Source organism: Paramisgurnus dabryanus, chromosome 11 (assembly GCF_030506205.2).
Source record: "Paramisgurnus dabryanus chromosome 11, PD_genome_1.1, whole genome shotgun sequence".
NCBI classification, from domain to species: Eukaryota; Metazoa; Chordata; class Actinopteri; order Cypriniformes; family Cobitidae; genus Paramisgurnus; species Paramisgurnus dabryanus.
In genome coordinates, this window is record NC_133347.1 from 34662906 (window position 1) to 34683933 (window position 21028).

The window sequence follows — 21028 nt, forward strand, 5'->3', positions numbered from 1 at the left end:
AACAGATTCAAAATAGTGAAGGTCAAAAAGATACACATAGCTATCGTAAAAGTAATCCATGCAACTACAGTGGGCTTATATTATTTAAATGATGAAAGAATTTTAATTTAAGAAGTACTTATGTGTTTAGTTACATTCTTATTTAAAATGTTAATAATTCTTGTCTATATTCTTGCATTTCGAAGAAACACATTGTTGCCAGGAACTCATATGAGTTTGTATAAATGCTAAAAAAAGAAGTTTTGAAAATAAGTTGTCCGTTTTATTAACTGGTGAGATTCTTAGATCCCTCCCTATACACCCCCCCAAAAAACAAAAACATAAATATATGCTTATAAAACAGTTCAATATTTACTGCAAAATATTTTTACAGAGTAAAAGAAAAGTGAAAATAAAACAACAACAAAATAAATATAGAGGTGGACAGTAAGGCCAACATCAGAACTTCACATATTGTATAAATCAAACAACATTCTGTAACATTTTTTTGCTTAAATAATCTTTTGACATACACGTTTATGAATTCAAAACCCAGCATACAATACATGTTCTCCAATACCACGTGTCTGTCCTTACCTGCAGAGAACTTGTGTATATTTTGCTCATTTGAATTACATACAGCACACACAGTATTATTGTATTTGTCCAAAATATTTGATAGTTCCAAGGGAATTATGAAAAAAAAAATCAGATTTTTCTAAAACATAACTAATATCTCTGGATTCTGAAAAGTAGGAGTTATCTGTATAATTTGGCTTCTTTATTGGAAAGAAGAAAAAGTGCACCATAATGTACATTATAGCACGATTTAAATCATAATACAAACTTAAATATACTTTCTATATAATAACATAACACAAATAAATCAAATGACACTGACAATGTGATTTTTAGTTGTAATAGTCATTTTCAGTGGAATTGAGTTCTGTAAACAAATGACTTACAGACAGATGCTGTACTTTATATTGTAAGCTTATTAAAGAATCATCAACACGCCGTCCTTCTAGTCTAAAATGCAAAGCATCTTGGCTGTTCAACAATTGTCCTTTCAACTGAAAAAACCTCAAGAAAGTTTAAGTATTGACAAATTATAAAACAAAGATGACTTCATAGCCAATGTAACTAACACACCCCTGTAACACGAACTGAGCAATTAAATCAAATCTAAATTTAACAAACGGACATGATGCTTTTATACATGTTAACAAATTTTGGCACTAATTCCGCCATGGCATTTCTCATAAACTCCAGTGGATGGCGTACAGAAAGATAACACTTCTGACATCCAAATATACATTTTGTATTGGCTATCCCAAAAGCTGGAACTGCAAAAACAGCCCGTCACGGGACTAAGAATTACAATATAATAAATTTCGTAAATGCATACAGTAAGCCCTTCGGAAACAAATACACTTAATGGACGACAAGACTACACTTATGCCAAATTCAGGTTGGATATGAGAACATATCAAATATTTTAATTGACAATGAGAGGTGATATACTCGAGAACATACACTATGATGCCTTTACGCTGCCATTTTTAAAATCGCAATAACTGGTGAAAAGCAGCGAACCTTAATGGAATAGTTCTTTCAAAAATGAAAATTTTATCATTCATAATAACTACAGTAAAACCTTTCTAAACATCTATGAAAGTTTTGAAGAATCCTTACACAGCACTTTCCATTCAAACAACCGCTGTCAAGCTTTAAAACTGACAAAAACTACAGGACTGCATAAGACTTGTGTTTTGATGTCATACGTTAGCCTTATACAAGGAACACAGCAGACTGAAATGATTGATCATTTCTTTTGCTGAAGCTCATGTATAGCATTTTGAACACGAATATGCTAGTTTTTAGTAGTAGAGGATGATTATCAGTGAATCTATTTTTCTTAAATTCAAAACTTGAGCAACTCATACCTTCCTGTCCACCCACCTACTAACTAAATCATTTTTATGGTTATTCTTAGTAACTATGTTCCTTTATGAAGCATAAAAAGAACTGCATAATGATTGAAAAATTCTGTGTAGACACCGGCAAAAAAGAGAACAACATAAGCATGAGGACATAATGACAAAAGATTCATTTTTGCAACTATTCCATTAACACTCAGGAAATCCAAGCACAAAGGCCTCTGGCAGTCTGATTAAAAAGCTACAGGGAATAAAACGAGCCCTCACCTGATGATAGCATATACTTTTAATCGTAAATCAATGTTTTTAATCCCTCACAACCTTGAAGAGTTCATATTCGCTGTTCTTTTTTAAATCAGAGTGTCCTTAAAATGGTCACATCCAAGTGATGCTATATGAGGTTAACAAATCCTGTATATCATATCATGTCATTTCATGCAATGCCAATGGATGCAATTGTAAAGTTTACACAAGTTTGTAAAGAGTTTGTGTAAAGTTTACAGAAGAAATGGGGACGAGTTTGGAGGCCTCTTGCCGTTATGTGAGCAACTTGCATATAAACGATTCTACTAGATTAATATTGAGGGTCTCAAAAACTCTCTGTCAGACCCTCGCAAAGACACACAGCCATCATCACACGTGAGTAGAAATTACAGTCAGAACGCCGGTACTTATAAGTCTACGAATGGCTTTTCCATGACATAATATATGACATAGATATTATGCTCACCAGCATGCATTACTGTATGTATATCACTTGCTTGTGGAAAGCGTCTGTAAGTTCTAGATCTGCGAATGATACGGTACAGGCATATGGTACAGGCAGCTGTACAACATCACCCTTTGACAAACAAAACCTTTTTAAGCGACAAAAACAGTGCGGAGATTATCAATGACTGTACTTTTCTTATGTCTGCTGTACTTTATTGTGGCTTTCATTTATCTCTGGATGTTTTCAGTAGGGCTGCATAACAACTATCAAACCTAATCATTTGCAGTATAAAAGTTTTTTTTTTATATCATATGTGTGTGTGTACTGTAAATAATAATTCTGTATATATAAACACTCACACAAATGCATGTATATATTTAAGAAATATTTACATGTGTATATACATTTTTATATACCATTCAAATTGTATATACACATATGAATACTTAATATATAAAATTTTTGTCTTAAAATTATACATGCATGTGTGTGTTTATTTATATATACAGAATTATTATACACAATACACACACACATATGATATAAACAAAAACTTTTATTCTGCAAATTATTAGCTGTATGCAGCCCAAGTTTAGTGGAGCTGAAGTTTAAACTAAAATCAAAAGACAAAAATGAGAACAATTCTTTTCATTATATTTTTAAATACATTTTTTGAATTATAACTGATATTTTATATCTATGTTAATTATATTAAATAATACTTTGCGTGTTTTAGGACCGTTATGGTTTCATTGCAATGTGACTTCGCTTCGCTTTTTAATAATGGGATTTATACCACGGGGCTGTTGAATGCTTTATTCTGACTGGTTGAGAAATGTTTCATGGGTGTTGATTATTTTTCAATAACCGCACACCTAACCTTGGTATAAGTGGAATAATTGACTCCGGTCCTTTTATTATTCGAAAATAATGCACACCTGCGGTTTAACGGCACCCCACAAATATTTTGTTATGATTTAATGGCCTGTCGTCAATTATACCTTACTTATAGTAACAATAATTTGGGTTGACAAATAAATAAACATTATAATAATAAACATTGCAACAAAAAATTTCCTTTTGTTTTTAGGGTGAAATGTAACCAAACTTGCTCTGTTTGTTCAGGTTTTGTGAGAATAAGCTAAACAACTAAGCTTGTTTTAGTGTAGGGCTGATGTCACAGCTTACTGTACGATTAAAGCGCACATGCCGTGTATTTTGTTTGCTATAATCTAAGCTTTGCAGCGTGGAGTATATCAGATCATTTAAATTCTGCTCAGAACACTGATAAAGATTTGATCACACTACCCAGATGACCGAAGAAACATTGGACAAATCCACAGCCATGTCCAACGTTCTTCAGTCAAACAACAGTCGATGATAACCCCCAGTCGGTTACATATTCTCAAGCAAAACCAAACGCGGTCTTCGACTCGGCATCTCAGTCCGCTCAAATCCTTCGGTCCGGTACAAGTGGGCGGCACAGTCTAGCACTGTCTCTAAATGATGATGCTCGACAGACTATAAAGCACAGATAGGCAACCTCCTTCATCCCGTTTGAAGAACGGCCATGTGACTTCTACGAGAAAAACCTGTCTGCCGTGCGTCAGACAAACAGCTGGATCCTTTCACGGATGGCCTGTCTGCAGATAGGGCAGGTCTTGAGGGCGGCGCTGCAGTCGATGCAGGATGCGTGGCCGCATTGAAACACGAGCTTAATTTGGTTATCGATGCAGATGGGGCAGGTTATTCGCTCCTCCATCTGCCGGTAGCGCGACTGCAGCTGTTCCAACAGGTTATGATGCTCGGAGTTCTCTGAGCTGGGACTGCACTCCACCTCGGTTTGATCTGAAAGCAGATGAAAACATTTCAAAACCATCTTCAGATTTCAATTCGAGTAAAAGGCAAAAGCATAACGTATCAAAACTTTTACCTTGACGGATTTTTTTTGTTATTGTCACCTGGCACCGAATACATTTCTTCATTCTGTGAGCACATTCTGAATAGAGAACACAGGAAAGGAGATTTTCTTTAAACACATATCAGTGCGAACAGTCTTTGCATTACGCTTAAATGATAGCTTATGATTACAAACTTTCTAAAGTTTAAAAACATAAACATAGGATGAAAATGAGTGCATTTACATACACAGAATAAGGGGATAACTATCAAAAATCAGCTTATTAAAGAAACCAGATCAGTGTTTCCCATACATTGATTTATCTGTGGCGGGCCCGTGCACGTGTTCTGTAGAAACAGCAACCGTGTATTCTCTCATATTTATGAATTTGCAACAAATTGTCTGCGCTATACGCAATATACAATAAAACTACCACTGGTATTTAAAATTAAAAAGCGCCCATAATGCAACAACACTGATGAGAAGAGCAACATCAGTACAGCCTCAATGTAAATGTATGATGATTTTGTCAGATGAGGGCCCGTTTTTAGCAGCAGTTAAAGAAAGAGCTGATTGGATTAAACAAGGAGTTACTGGGTTGTGGGTTGCTACTGGGTTGTGTTTAGTCACTATTTTATAGACAACAGAACAAATAATATGTAAAAATAGCATTCAGTTGTGTTAAAATGCAATATAATGTGACAGATCAAAGGGTAAAACACAACGCAATGACGTCACATATATATGTTAATCGGCGTGTGACGTCATCACCGCCACAGTCTCTCAAAATCCTGTGGGAAACACTGCAGATGTTTACATACAAATCAATTAACCAGCTATGCAAAAAACTGCGTTTACATGGGATTTGGAGGTTTCTTACAGGCAGTGACGTCACTGCCGACGCAGGGCTCTACGCTAACCTTTTTCCCAAGGAGTACATGTGCTCCTAAATGAAAAAATTTAGGAGCACACAAAGAAATATAGGAGCACAGTGAAAAAAGTTGATTAAACTGCTCAATTCATACGGATATCCTATTCCTGCGCTATAATGTAGGCCAGAGTTCACGTCACCAAAAGCAGAAGATATAACCAACATTTTATTGATCATAAGCTCATTTTTAAAATAAGCGATAGGAGAGAGCGAAAGCAGCACTGATAGCCTAATATCATTTCATTTCTTTACTATTAATGAATACGATTATGTGTCGAGCGTCTACAAAAGGGCTATTCAATTAGTTTGTCATAGGAGCCAGTTCATGAAAAGCATCTCAAACGAGGAGCCAGAGATATATCAGTGATGATGTTTGAAACTGCATAACAACAAAATCAGTGCATTGTACAATAGGCTTTTTCTACAAACATGTATTATTTTCAAACGGCATACAACAAAATTAGTGCATTGTTAGATGTCCAAGTAGGCTTTTTCTACATTCAGACATGTTTGTATGTTGTATTTTAAAACTGCATAACAACATAAGGGCATTGTAAGATGACCGAGTAAGTTTTATTCTACATTTAAAGGGGACATTCCATGAAAATCAGACTTTTTCCATGTTTAAGTGCTATAATCGGGTCCTCAGTGCTTCTACCAACCCAGAAAACATGAAAAATAGCAAACCTGTAACTTTGTTTTGGTAAGGCTCTCTCTGCAAGCATGTGAATATATAGGTCATTCGGATTTCGCTCCCCACATGACGTAGGTAAGGGATCTTATTATAATGATACCGCCCCTTCATCTGCGCTATCCAACCATGAACGGCCTCACGAGTGCGATAGACAGAGAGAAAGAATGACTGACAGCACGACGCGTTTGTATTCCCTCAAACACAAACAGGAGCCTACAATCTTATAACTTGTAGTTTTAATAATCTTTCTAAAGATTGAATTAACGGTCTAAAGGATTAACCTTACCGTAGTGCAAGAGAGAGAGCGAGTGAGTGAGTGAGAGCGAGCGAGCGAGAGAGAGAGAGAGAGAGAGCAACGTGACGGTTCACTTTCAAGTATGTTGTTTAATATGTTTCTCTGAAGTTTGTGTAATTTATTGTAACATGCTGAAAATCATTGTGCCTGTTTAAAACACTGGCAGCATGAGACCTAAAAGTCTTTATTATTATTTCACAATGTTCCCCATCTGCTGATAAACATGTATTTAGTATGCATAAAACAGATGATTGACTTTTTAAACTTAAGTCAAATATAGAATGCTGAACATATCTTACTAACTTCTTTCGTGAGAGAATGCAATGCCTTGTCTACAGCGCGATCGCTTGAGACTCCACCCACCTGAGCAGCTCGTTTGGATTTAAAGGGATACACACCAAAACGGTGCATTTTTGCTCAGACCCATAAAGTGCCTATTTTAACATGCCACAATAAATGACCTATATGGTATTTTGAGCTAAAACTTCACATATGTACTCTGAGGACATCAAAGATTTATTTAATATCTTAAAAACGTCTTGTGGAATGTCCCCTTTAAAGGGGTAAATAAGAGCCATATCACACTCAATGAGAATTTAACTTATTTACTCACTTAAGTACACATAGGCCTAACCAAAAGTTTATAATATGGAACATAACATTGTTTTATGCAGTTTTTTGTCAAAGCTTATTATTTCACTATCCCTATTTAAAATACAACAGCCGTCTTAATAACTGGCAAACATTAGGCTAGCTTCTAATAAAAGAAATTATACTTTTAGATTTCGCAAAAGCAGTAAAATCAGGCGTATGTTTGTCAGCGCGATACGCATACAGTGGTGCAGGTGCTGGGCTGTGAGCGATGGGTGATTAAATGTTACTCGTTTTAATTGCATTCTTTTGTGAGAACGATGACTCACATAATATTTGAGCCTTTGTCTGCTTTGAATTTCGGAGAAACGCCAGGATATTTTTCCGAGTTCACAAAATCCTCTCAATGCGTTTCCTTTATTAAGACATTTAATGGCATTGTGGATAAGCAAGTCATCACTGAGCCGACATATCAGACAACAACTGTCAGTGTTGTAAGCTGGAAATACAACAAATAAAGTTAAAACAGCTATAGAGTCCGTGGTCTCTAAACCACTCTCATCGCATCTTGACGCGGGCGCGATCGGGGCGGGGGAGGCTCTCGTTGCGGACCAAAGCGCGAATATAAACACGTGACACAGCTGCTCGCACCAGTCACGTGACTCATGCTCTGTATCTCATGCTATTTGAAACAGGTGCACGTGCATCAACTTATGGCGCTTTTCCATTGCATAGTACCCCACGGTTTAGTTTAGTTTGGGTCGGGTCAGCTCACCTCACTTTGGCGTGGTTAGCTTTTCCATCGAGTTTAGTATCACTTCGGAGTGGGAGGGATTATAGGCGTGTCGTTATATTTACGCTGCCTACTGCTGTGACATCATACAAGTGAGAGCGTTGTTGTACATTCCCATACATTCATTTATTTCTTAGTCTGCCACAAAATGAAAATTGGTCATCACAAATAGATGTTTGCACATCGCGTTTATTACTACTTCTGTCTCACATGACAGTTTCTGTTCAAACACCCGACCCGTGGCGTCAGTCGAGAAAGCCAGTTCAGATGTTTACATGCAACATGGAATCGGGGTAATGAGCAAAAAAAAAAACCTGTGCCAATCAGTTTTTTGCTAATGCCGTTTATGGGCTTTTCCAGATAAAAGAAATCCGTTTGACACATTTACATTACCCCACACATTATCAGTTTATTAAACATAATTGGCGTAAGACTGTCAATGTAAACGCACTCAATGAGTTCATTTCAATTCCCTTACTGGAATAGTGTATGCGTGTTTGCGTTTGTCTGTGTGTGTGTGTGTGTGCTCACCCTCACAGGCGACACTATGTTGACATGGAGAGAACAGTACAAGAAGAGCGAGCTCAGAGCAGATGAGGCACTCGCTGGGTCCCATAACACTGGGCATGGTCAGGTTGGTCATGGTGTTGGGTGTGGTGTTCACCCGTCTGAGACTACTGCTGCTCGTTCCAGTGCCAGACGTGACAGCCTGAAGTCTAAACACACAAACACACTTGTTAATTTTCTGATCTTTACTGATACAACCACAGAAACAGTCAACTAGACAATTGGTTAAGATTATTTATAATATAGTGTATCAGAAAATGGGTTTCAAAATAAAAGTCCCCATTTCAAGTTCGTTCATGATTAAAAGTTCCACATAGAAATTGTCATTTTCAGTAGTTAATAATTGAATTGAATTAACAAACACACACGCCTACCTGTGTTTCTCAGCGAAGCTCCGGATGAGTTGTTGTATAGTGGTGTCCGTCATCAGGTCTAGTGGGCTTTTACCTTTATGATTGGCATAGTTAATATCGGCTCCTTCTTGTGCCAGGAAGCAGGCAATGGCAGCACCAACATTCAGTTCTGTGTTTCCCATCAGCCCTGAGCTACACAACTTTACACACACAAAGAATCAATGATTCAACAAAACTGCTTTCTTACAAACACCTCATAAACAGACATGATAACCTCTGAAGTAGCCATACTTACACGCACGCACGCACACACAGTATAAATGTACTGTAGCATATTTTTGAATCATTGTTTGATGACGCTAACAATAAAGTCTTAATGCTAGATAACTGAAAACTAAACATTATAAACTAGATTAAATTACAAAATGCTCTGCTGTTAAAATGAAATTCTACATTAAGTTAAAAGTAAATCAAATAAATGGTGCTGCAAAGCTGGAAGTGTACAAATTTGTGTGCTTTAATAGGAAATAAATTACAAAAATCTTTGCAAATTCAAGATAAAAATTCTTGATCTTACCCTGCTGTACAGCACCGAGCCCTCGCCCTCACCGCTGCTCATGACAGTGGTCAGCTGCTGTCGGCTGAGAGCCGTGTGCATCGCTGTGTCTCCATCTTCATCCTCCGCGTTGACGTCCGCCCCCTCTGTCACCAGCAAGGCCACTAGAGCCACGTGACCCTGAGTCACAGCCAACTGCAGAGGTGTCTGATTGCGATTGTTACGAATGTTGATGTCACAGCGACCCTACATTAAAAAATGTGATGATAGGTTACAAACTGAGACTTAGAAACATAGACACTTATCAGACAGTTACTCCCTGGGTGTCTTTAAAAGTGAACCAGTTAAATATAGGATAAGGGGGCGTGCACACCAAGATTCTACGCTGGCGGCCGGCGTATGTTTCCAATGGAAGTGCGGCGGTTTTCAAAAAAGCCAGCAGCTGGTGTTTATTTCCATGCTGAAAGCCAGCGCTCGGCAGGTTTTCTGTATCCAGCTCTGAACGCAGAGAGTTCAAAAATATTCAACTTTGGGTAAGAAGCTCAGCTCATCAGCAGTAGTTCTCACACGACCGTCCAATCACAGTGGAGGAGAGGCGGAACAAACATCACAACAACCAACCAGCGGATCATACGACGACTGATAAACAAAGCAGAAGTATCACAGCAACAAAAAGCATTCAGCTGAAAAAAGCTGGCAGTCGGGCATCCACCTGTCGTTTTCAGCCGCGTTTAAAAGCTTTGGTGTGCATGCCCCCTTAGTCTTTGAAAGGCTCTCTGCCTCTAAAGGGAGCATTTCTTAACTTTCAGACGCAGCCTGTTTGTTCTTTCAGATTACCATTCACATTTTTATGTGATTAATTTTCAAGCTCTTTAACAAGCTCTAGAGTTTTGCTACTCATCAACCTTCATTCTAAAAGACTATGGGAGCCTGTGCTGGGCCGAGCACCTGTCATTGAGATTGAAGGAAATGCTCACGGATGTTATTGCATTAGCATCTCCAGGTACTACACAATGATTTTTCTGCCACAGTTCTGTAAAGACAAATGTTTTTTCACACATGCATGCTAAAGTATATAAAGCAATACATAGTCTTGCAAGGGAAATGCATTTTGAGCAAATGAAAATAAATTTTGTTCACAATTGAAGTTTATCATTTATGTCCATGTTTAAATCTTACTGCCCACTGCCACTAGATGGCAAAATAACTCTAATGTCATCTACTCAAACACATTGCATTGTTTAAAATTCTAAGAAAACATTTTTCTTTCAGACATGCAATTTTTATGAGCTTAAATAACTATAAACAGCACCTGATATTAATAAAAGTATTCGTAAATATGCAAGTAAAACCAAAATATTTCACCAGACACATGACCTATAATGTACATGTTTTTTATAAATGTTAGGTTAAATCTTTATTGCCTTTACGCTTACAGTATGTCCACCATCATTTAACTGCTTCATCCACGACATTCTGTCAATATGTTGCGGATTAGCAAAGACAATTTTCTAATCTATCCAAGTGTACTATAGGTGTATAAAGGCAGAAATGTGTAGCTTATCTTTTTGTTTACAGTAAAATGCATGATTTATTCTGTAAGTAACTAAAGACTGAGTTGAACTGAATAATTAACATCATGTCACAGATACTGTATGAAGAGTATGAATGAAGTCTTTCACACCTCTTTAAGGAGAATCTCAGCTACATCCCGGTGGTTGTTTAGTGCAGCCAGATGCAGTGCAGAGAAACCATCTTCCTTCTTCACATCTGCAAGCTGTCTTGCTCGAGCCAAGATCATCTCTGTTGCTCTGAACACACACACGCACACACACACACACGCACAAGTACGATCAGTCCCAAACAACACAGACTTTGACAAAAATACTACTGTGGTTGTGTATAAAATGACAAACACAATACACTACACACCTAAACTATGCGTTCTACTATCTAGTGTTTGAATTTGCATGGATTAAGGGAGTCAATGTAGGGTGGGCAGATGAAGGTTTTTTGTTGACATAACGCAAAATCTTTATATGCCTCACATGCACAGATGTGAAACAATGATGTGCGTATTTACCTATTCCCAGGCAGTTCTTTAGAAAACAAGAACATAAATGGCCATCTTACACATAAACATACAAATGTTTTTGATTCTTATCTCCTGATGTTAAATGTGTTCTAGGAAAATCACGTTAATTAAATCTTTTCAGTTCATCTAAATCACTTTTGAATTTGTGAGACCTCATCTGAACTAATTTGTTTTTTTCATACATTTATGTCTTCTTGTTACTGTATAGCTCATTCAGTCCTGTGGCTCAATTGGTAGAGCATTACTTTAGCAGGGCAAAGGTCAAAGAGGTTTGCATTGAAAATCCTAGAGATCTTGAAGTAATTGTGTGATTGTAATTCACCCAGAAAGCAAACCAATGAAACTACTGCATACATCTTTCTGCCAAAAATAAAACCAAGATGAACCAGTTTAACCTGTTTTCAATAGAGGAAACTGATTTGTGTGAAAAGACTCTATACTATATATACTTAATAAAGGATATCCAAATAGAGCGAGCATAGATAACTGTACATGCTGTATAGGATTAAAGGACAAATATAAAATGGTATGAAGTAGGGTTAGGACATTTTTTCTGTTCCTCGAGGTCATGTCATTGCCCATGTGCAGCCAGTCACCACAGCTACAAGAGCAAAATAAGGACACATACAGGATTTTTGAGGTCATGAGACTTCATACTGTAATTATAACTACTTAACTTGCCTATGAAGACGTTTAGCTGATAACATGCACACGTGAAAGTGACATGTTTATACCAGAGTTTGATCTTTTCTGCTGTAAATAGTGGCCTCTATGAATGCTGTAAATCCAATGCAACTAAAGAAAAGATTTATTTGCCACTGTCAGCTGTTACGAGGACCTAAGATCAGTGGTGACTGCTGTCCACATCTCCAGATGAATCTGTTTGTAAATCTGAAAGATGAACTCTTGATGTGAAAACTCTAGAGGGCGCAATTGCGTCTCATAGTGTGGACGATTAAAAAACACTCAAGAGAATAGAGCAATGAAAAAAGTCATTTTCTCTTTATCTGGAGCAGCGGTTTATGTGACGTCCCCTTCCTAGAGTTCCCTTAAGGGTGCAAAAACACTGTTTGGAATTCACAGCCACATTGATTCAGAGGACCTGAATGTGTCTTTACTGAAACAAGAAAGCCTCAGTCCTCATTTTCTGTAATGACACACTGGGCTCTATTTTAACGATCTGAAACGCAAGTGCGAAGCGCAACGCGCAAGTGAGTTTGTGGGCGGATCTTGGGCGCTGTTGCTATTTTCCCGGCGTGAGAAATAACTCTTGCGGCGGGCGCAAATCAATAAGGGGTTGGTCTGAAGTAGGTTCATTATTCATAGGTGTGGTTTGGGCGTAACGTCAAATAAACCAATCAGAACGCTAGCCAACATTCCCTTTAAATGCAAGGGCGCAAGTTCCATGGCGGGTTGCTATTATTATGACGGATTTACCAGGCGCACGCCAGGAGCGGTTCACAGCCGAGGAGACCGACGTCCTTGTACGGGGGAATCCCACGCTTGCCAGCATAAATCGGGCACGCCGTGTAACGGGAGGTGGATCTGCCTCAGGACTTGACGCCAGCAGAGGACATCGCTGCGTCCACCCTCACCGCTGAAAGGGTTTGGGGGCTTTGAAATCGGACCCAAGAAACGCAAGCAAGGTCCAACCCCAAAGTACTCTTACAAATCAAGTTCATATACATTAAGGTTTCTTATGAAAACATTTTAACTATTATTTACATAAAATAAACGTAATACAGCCACACAACAAAGTTATGAAAATATTTTAATCGTTATTTGCATGAGAATAAAAAAAAACTATCACCACAATGCTCACCACTATGATTCCCCTTATCTCGTGTATTAATATTTTTAAGTGTAACAATTTATGATTTGCAAAAATAACTGTTGCATCTGTGTAGATTAGATAAGCAAAGTGTATGCGCGTTGTGCACGCTATACATTATGGTCAAGCATGCGCCCTTAAAATAGCATAATGAACCACGCGCAACGCGCCACTGACTTTAGACCATTTTTTTTGGTTAGTAGCGCAATTGTTTTTTGAAACTGCAAAATAGCATAAGAGATGGTTTGCGCCGCAACACGCCTCCTTTTTGCGCTGAACTGCCCAGGGAGCGCAAGTTCATTCCCTAGTTTGCTGACGTGCATCTGTGGAGGGAAAAACCCCGCTGTGCGCCGGCGCAAAATACGAATGATACATGCTTCACTGACAAAGTCAATTGCGCTGGGTGCAAGATAGGGCCCACTGTCTTAAAACAAATGATTAGCTGCAAAAAATGTATGATCTTAATAAATATTTAGTTTGGGGCAATGAAGTTGATCTAATCTACTGTAGCTCTGAAGTGATAAGAATGTTTTCTAACCACTTACCATGGGTGTTAACTGTAACCGAAACCTAAAACCTGATTGATAGGACCATCAAGAATCCAGGAACATGTTTAACTTGTGTAAATCAAATGAAGCGTGACTACAAGAGGGAGAGATGTATGAGATACAGTAAATGTATGTGGTGTTCTTGTATCCCTGGGTCACAGTTCTAGTGATGACAGTAAATGTGTACGAGTCAGTGTGTAGATATGTTGGTCGAACAGTCGGGATGCCAAAGACCAGGTCCTGGATCTACAGGCAGTAAAGAGGGGACTGCTAAATCCCTTATAATTCATGTAATAATCATTTCACAATAGCTCAATGTTGTGTAACCACAAAGTATCAAGTGCAAGCATATTACGAAACACTTATAGACAATTATAGATAATATAGATAATTTGAAGAGTTTGGTTCCAAAACGCAATAAATCCATTTTGACAAATTTCGGTAAAAACGTGTTTTCTATACAAAAAAGTCATAAGATGAAAAACACTATTTTCTGTTACAAACTTTCACATAGCATCTTTAGGTTATAAAAACATAAAAAATTCAAATCCATAACTTGATTTTCAAAGATTTATTATAAAAACTAATAATTTTTTCCACAAAATGCAATAAATCCATGACACTTTTTTTCAAAATTCTATGAATCTATTCAATCTATGTATAAATGTGCATTCATTTTTGCCATTTTATATTCATTAAGTTGAACAGTTGTACACAATGATGTAAAAAATAAACATTAATGGCATTAATCAAAACACTTACTTTGTCATATTAGGAACACTGTCATTGCTGCGGTTATACTTGACGTCGTCGCCTAACATTTTTCACAGCGATCAGCTGTGATTCTCGTTGACTTTGAGTAAAATTATGGAAAGTGTTTCATAAGATCCCCTGGGGTTAATGTGTTAGCACGAGTGAAGTTAGATGCTGTCGGGAGAACAAGCGATCGTCTCCTGAGTGCCTCTCCTGTAAATTATTAGATATTGATGTCTTACATTTCTTTCCTGTCACAGAAAGCCACCACAGGTTTATCAATGCTATTAAAGTATTATTTTGTTTTTGTTTGTTTGTTTGTTGATCACGAAGTACAAAGTAGAGGAGGAAAACTAGGACTCCGTGTACTCAATGCGCCACCATTGTTTGTTTACATTGCGTGAATGGCGCGCTGTAATCTGTGGAGCGGATTTATTGCGTTCTGTAGAAAAGGATGAGTGGTGTTTATTGCGTTTTGGGAAAAAAGGGAGAAAAGATGACAGAATAACAGAGCGGATATTGGATTTTGCGTAAAATCAAGAATTTACTTTTAAATAATGACCTGATATAATACTGATTTTGGCATTAACTAATTTTTAAAAAAAATGGCCTTTATTGCGTTTTGGAACCAAACTCTTCATTTATACCTCCTCTAGTCAAAGAATGAGCTTTTACGGTGATTTAATGTTTTAGTTTTGCTTTACAGATACATTTAGCGATGCAAATTCTCTGCAAGGCTTTTTCATGCTGCTGTTAAAGCAATTTCTTGTGAGAAAAAAATAAAAGGTTTCTGTACATTTTGATATTTATCTTATTTATTTTTTAGGGTCCATTATTGACTTTTTCCCACAATGACAATTTGCGGGGTAATTGAAAAAGGTTAGTTTATTAACATGACATTTCTGCAGAAAACTTGTATGTTTTCAAATATCGAGACGCACAAGTAATGGTTAATAACATAAAACAAGTTAATAACTTACAGTTTGTTGCCCTTTAGCGCAGCGTGATGCAGCAGGTTAAAGCCTCGGTTGTTCTGTTTGGTGAAATCAATGTTGGGCACCACAGTCAGAATCTCAATGATGCTCCTAAAGTCTTTAGCTATGGCATCATGTAAGGCTGTATCTCCATATGAATCCTGTGAACCCAAAATATTCAATCATTAACTTAGACAACTTTGTGCTGGTAAATGTACAAATTCTCGGTGGAGCAAGGAATCACTATCCAGAGCATTTATATTTACTCAAATCTACTCATTATTCCTCATAACCATGGTTCAGAATTATAGCGAATTCATCAAAAAAATGAAATAGCACAAATTGAAGAATGATATATTTAGAGCTAATTTAATGTGATTTTATTATGAGGAAATTAATGCGTTACAGACATTCATCTGATGCATGTAAACACAGAGTTAACACAATAGTAGTGCTGTGTTCAAAATATCGTTACGGCAATACATAGTCATGAACTCATGGTGATGCGTGCATTGATACAGCACTTTCTGTATTGATTCTGATGCACTTTTGAAGGTAATGTGATGGATTGTATAGTTGGATCATATAGTAGGACGCAAAGTTGATCCGAGATCATACAGAAGGAACGCATGTGACCCGCAGAGAACGTTGAGTGATTTTACTGTAGGTGGGTCTCACGCGCGCAGTTTGCAGCAGTTTAAGTACCATTGCACAAAAAAGACTGGACGTCACATCTTAAACAATCCCTAACAAATCTGTTATGAGAGAAGCCCAGTAAGGCACTATCTTTGTAAAACTGCTTTGAAGCAACATGAGTTAAGTACTACAGTTTACAGGTTTAATGCAGCATCAACGTTTGAGGTCCACTAAAGTCCACTTTATGGAGAAAAATCCTGGAATGTTTTCCTCAAAAAACTTAATTGTACAAAGAAAGAAAGACAACCATCTTGGATGACATGGGGTGAGTAGTTATCGGGATGTTTTTTTTTTTTTAGTGGAGTATTCCTTTAAGAGAAAGACAAATTCAGTCAAATGTGTCCTCCATTTCTAACTTGTGTACTTGTATGCTACATATGTGGAAAAAAATAACAGTTTAACTGCAAAATTATGACGTTTATAAATAAACTGATTTGCATGATGATGATTTTGATGTAGATGATGATGATGTGTGTGTGTGTGTTCGTGTGTGTGTTTGTGTAGTTACCTGCAGGTTGACGTCAGCTGAGTGCTCGTTCAACACTCTCACGACATCTGTGAAACCTTTATTGACAGCGATGTGAAGGGCCGTACACATGGAGTTATTCAGCAGATTTACACTGGCTCCTTTACTGAGAAGTAAACGTGCTATCTCAGCCTGATTTCTGTAACACACACAGTTAAACATGCTTTACAAATACACACCGCATAGAACACAACCTTAAACATGCAAGCCACAACATACTTGTGATCGATCGATACAGATTTCTTTCATAACCGATACCAAATATTTGAATGCTTATGTGCCCGTCATGCTGAACCGATTTTTATTTACTGTTATTCTTCTGTTTTTGACACACTACTGCAACAATACTGAACTGAACAAACCCTTATTATAATAACCATCACTCCCTATTTGCATACAATGTAATAAATAGAGGTCTGAAAGAGTGAAGTATAATTTGCAGGATAATATTAATTTAATGAATAATATCACTGAAATATTACATTCAGGAAAGTAACAAACAAAACAGCTTATATATCATTGCATTTCTTAACTGGTATTTGATGTCAAAATAATTAATATTTTGTTGTTATAGTGTAAGAAATAACTGTTAACAATGCACTGTTTAGATACACAAAAAGGTATAGGTGTTACTCCTTGACAGCACTGTTTATTTAGCTAAATGTAGCTGGATTATAACTACAGTGCAGAATCCAAATGGGTAAATAAGTTGATTTCAGCTTGATCTAAAAATGTTAGCCAGCGAAAGTTACTTTTCTTACATAAGGACATGGCCATGTCTCAATAATAACCCACAGTGGACAGAAGAATTAAATGTGACTGCTCACCCAAAGGCTGTGTAGTGTAGCGCTGCGTCTCCGTCCTCATCTTTAGCTTCAATGCTGCTGTTGGCCTGCAGGAGAACCTTCACCACCTCCACATGACCCTGATGGGCAGCTACCTGTAGTGCGGTCTTACCCTGATTCTTTATATCCACCTGAACACAGACACAGTATTGACAATCAATCAACCTTATAGACAAATAGTGCCAAACGGTGCACACTGTCTATACTGGGTATTAGGGGTGTCCTCGACTAAGGATTTACACATTCAAATCAGAATTTTCTAATGTTTCTATAGTCGACCAATATTCAAATCATCTGTGTGTATGTGCATGGGTTGGGAGGGGGCCAGGTACAAATGGGTAACTTTTATTTTCTTTCACAAGCAGCACACAGAAACAACTTTCTGATAAAGTGACCAAAATTGTCTTTCAAGTGATGAGACAAATCTGACAATGCATTTATATCATGTTCTTAAGGTAAAATGTAAAGCAACATTTGTTTGATTATTCCTCATAACATTTTAAAACCACGATCTACAGAACAACATCACACAAAGATATAACAAAAAAATTTGATAATTAAAGGAATATTCCATTTTCTTAAAAGAAAAATCCAGATAATTTACTCACCACCATGTCATCCAAAATGTTGATGTCTTTCTTTGATCAGTCGAGAAGAAAATATGTTTTTTGAGGAAAACATTGCAGGATTTTTCTCATTTTAAATGGACTTTAATGGACACCACCACTTAACAGTTTTTTCAACGGAGTTTTAAAGGACTCTAAACGATCCCAAACGAGGCATAAGGGTCTTATCTAGCAAAACGATTGTCATTTTTGACAATAAAAATAACAAATATCCACTTTTAAAGCACAACTTCTCGTTTAGATCCTGTCGTGATGCGCTAGCGTGACCCGACGCAATACGTCATCACGTCAAGAGGTCACAGAGGACGAACGCGAAACTCCGCCCCAGTGTTCACAAATGTGGTGAAAGAGGACCGTTCCTACGTTGTTGTATGTCAACTGATACTAATTAATGTATTTGTGTCAGTTTATTGTTTAAAATGGTCCGCAAATGTGCGTTTTATATATGTAACACGTGACCTCCCTACGTCACTACGCATTTACGTTAGGTCGCGCTGGACCAGACCTAAACGAAAAGTTGTGCTTTAAAAGTGTATATTTGTTATTTTTCTTGTCAAAAATGACAATCGTTTTGCTAGATAAGACCCTTATGCCTCGTTTGGGATTGTTTATAGTCCTTTGAAACTCCGTTGAAAAAAACTGTTAAGTGTTGAATTAAGTGTTAATTGTTGGTGTCTATTAAAGTCCATTAAAATGAGAAAATTCCTGCAATGTTTTCCTCAAAAAACATAATTTCATCTCAACTGAACAAAGAAAAACATCAACATTTTGGATGACATTGTGGTGAGTAAATTATCTGGATTTTTCTTTTAAGAAAATGGAATATTCCTTTAAGCCTAAAAAATATTACAAATCTGATCCTGCCTTGGAAACCCCGGCTACAATTCAGTGTTTTTATTTAATTTTACGATTAAGCACCTCAAAGCAGTCATGACCAAAATACGACAAATGACATTTTGTGATTGTTATTGTAAGTGAAAAAAACTAAGCTTTATATACAATTCAATGTAAATGTACAATTCAATTAAATGTAATTCATAACAGGAAAAACGCTGAAATTAATTGTTTTATAGGCACTAGGCGTTATTATTTAGCACAGAAATACCTGCTTGCTTGCTTGCTTTCTTATATTATTTATTTCATGAATCTCTTTTCTATCATTTGAAAGTGAAAACCGACCATAATATTAAATCACAAGAAAGACAGTCGTGTCAGGCATAAATATAGGTTCGGTGCAGATATTTTCCGTGTCATAACCGAAATTTAAAGAAACGGCTTACCTCTTTTGTAGTTTAACTTTTGACAAGATAACCACACTGTTTTAAATACATTTTAAAAACTTATACCCGTCAAAAAACATCTGTTTTAATGTTTAGTTTGATGAACTCCTAAATATAAGACGCAGAGCACCTAGCCCGTTCGGCTAAATTGCATGCGCAAGCATCATGGCCAGAATGCAAACAGCGCAATATCAATGCAACAAAATGTACAGACTTAAATTAGATCTGAATTTACATTTATAATAAATAATTTTTTTAAATAAAATTAGGTAGCAAGAAGTAACAAGGTGCAGAACAAATTATGTGCAAAATGCCTGAAGTGCACGGAAACAAAACACAAGCCAAATAGTTAAATCAGATAACCCCCGAGTGATTTATAAATAAAATAAAATAAAGAAATTATTAAAAGAATGAAAGTATAACCAGAATTGCCAGCTTTGTCTTTTAAATGTAGAAACAAAGAGGCAATGGTTTATTAACATAGAAACCTCTTATGGATATGTAGCCCGGTCACAGGGGTTGTTGGATTTATTAACGCATTTTAAAAATATTTATTATAAGCTGCTACTTCACATATTATTTGCATAGCATTATCATAATAGTCTGTATATTGATATATTGGGAGAAAGCTGTTATATGTGAAATCAGATAATGTGCACCCATATACAGCCAAAATTGAATGATCATCTTTTCATAACACGTCTGCGAAGATTCGACTGTGATTTTGGTAGTCGAATCAGGCTGCTCCTATCGATGCATCAAATCTTCGACTATTCGGGGTCACCCCTACTGGGTATATAGTTATTTATAATATATATTAACTGTGATTTCTTGTATTCAAGGAGCTGAGATGGGAAACCATCTAAGTGCGTCTGACATGTTTTCTTGTAAAATATGCCTTTTTTTACTTAGCAGTTTTTGCTTCTGAGCTCCTTGTATATTGATTGTGTCTGGCTGCTGCTAACTTTTGCTGTTTGATTCATCAAAAACTGAATAAAATGTGAGCATACATAATTTGTAAACCGCCGATAGCACGATTTCTTCACCATGACCAATACATTTAAATACATGGGTTTTTTTTTATTTATTTGTCTTAACATAAGGTATTATTTCAATACATAATTCTGCTTACACAGGAGGGGTAGAAGTGTCACAGAGAAAAGCAGATCTTTGAAATAAATGAAATGCATCACTCAAACTTATAAACAAAATAAAAAATGAACAAAAAATGTTGGCTTACTATACTGTAATGTTGGCTAAGTTGATTGTAAAAACGATCATACAAATCATCTTACGGGCTGTTTCCCAAAAGCATTGTATCTTAAGTATCTTATAAATCCTAGTAGATTTACGAGTGCTTTAAAGTAATCAATAATCCCTAAGTGCATCGTAAGTGACAGAGTTACAAGTCACGATAATGTAATATTTTTAAACATATATTTATTTAGGTTCGTTTTTGTTAATTGGTTTAATATAAAAATGAAAGAAATCAAAATAAAAAAAAATCAAAATCAACCACGTGAAAGTTTTTTAATCCAAGATA

At 36.7% G+C, this 21028-nt stretch overlaps 1 protein-coding gene across 4 annotated transcripts in view; it reads right to left on the reverse strand.

The window, feature by feature from the left end:
- Positions 1-1865: 1865 nt before the first annotated feature.
- Positions 1866-21028, reverse strand: part of mib2 (MIB E3 ubiquitin protein ligase 2) — a 62060-nt gene continuing 42897 nt past the window's right edge. For all 4 annotated transcript variants that reach the window (XM_065271327.1, XM_065271328.1, XM_065271329.1 and 1 more), the window contains 9 exons: positions 17562-17710; positions 16717-16873; positions 15519-15673; positions 10996-11122; positions 9333-9557; positions 8777-8955; positions 8367-8551; positions 4565-4630; positions 1866-4479 (listed from right to left, as the gene is read on the reverse strand). In XM_065271327.1, the coding sequence (XP_065127399.1) occupies positions 4238-4479; positions 4565-4630; positions 8367-8551; positions 8777-8955; positions 9333-9557; positions 10996-11122; positions 15519-15673; positions 16717-16873; positions 17562-17710 (1485 nt within the window). In that variant the 3' untranslated portion in view covers positions 1866-4237. The remainder of the gene's footprint in view (positions 4480-4564; positions 4631-8366; positions 8552-8776; positions 8956-9332; positions 9558-10995; positions 11123-15518; positions 15674-16716; positions 16874-17561; positions 17711-21028) is intronic.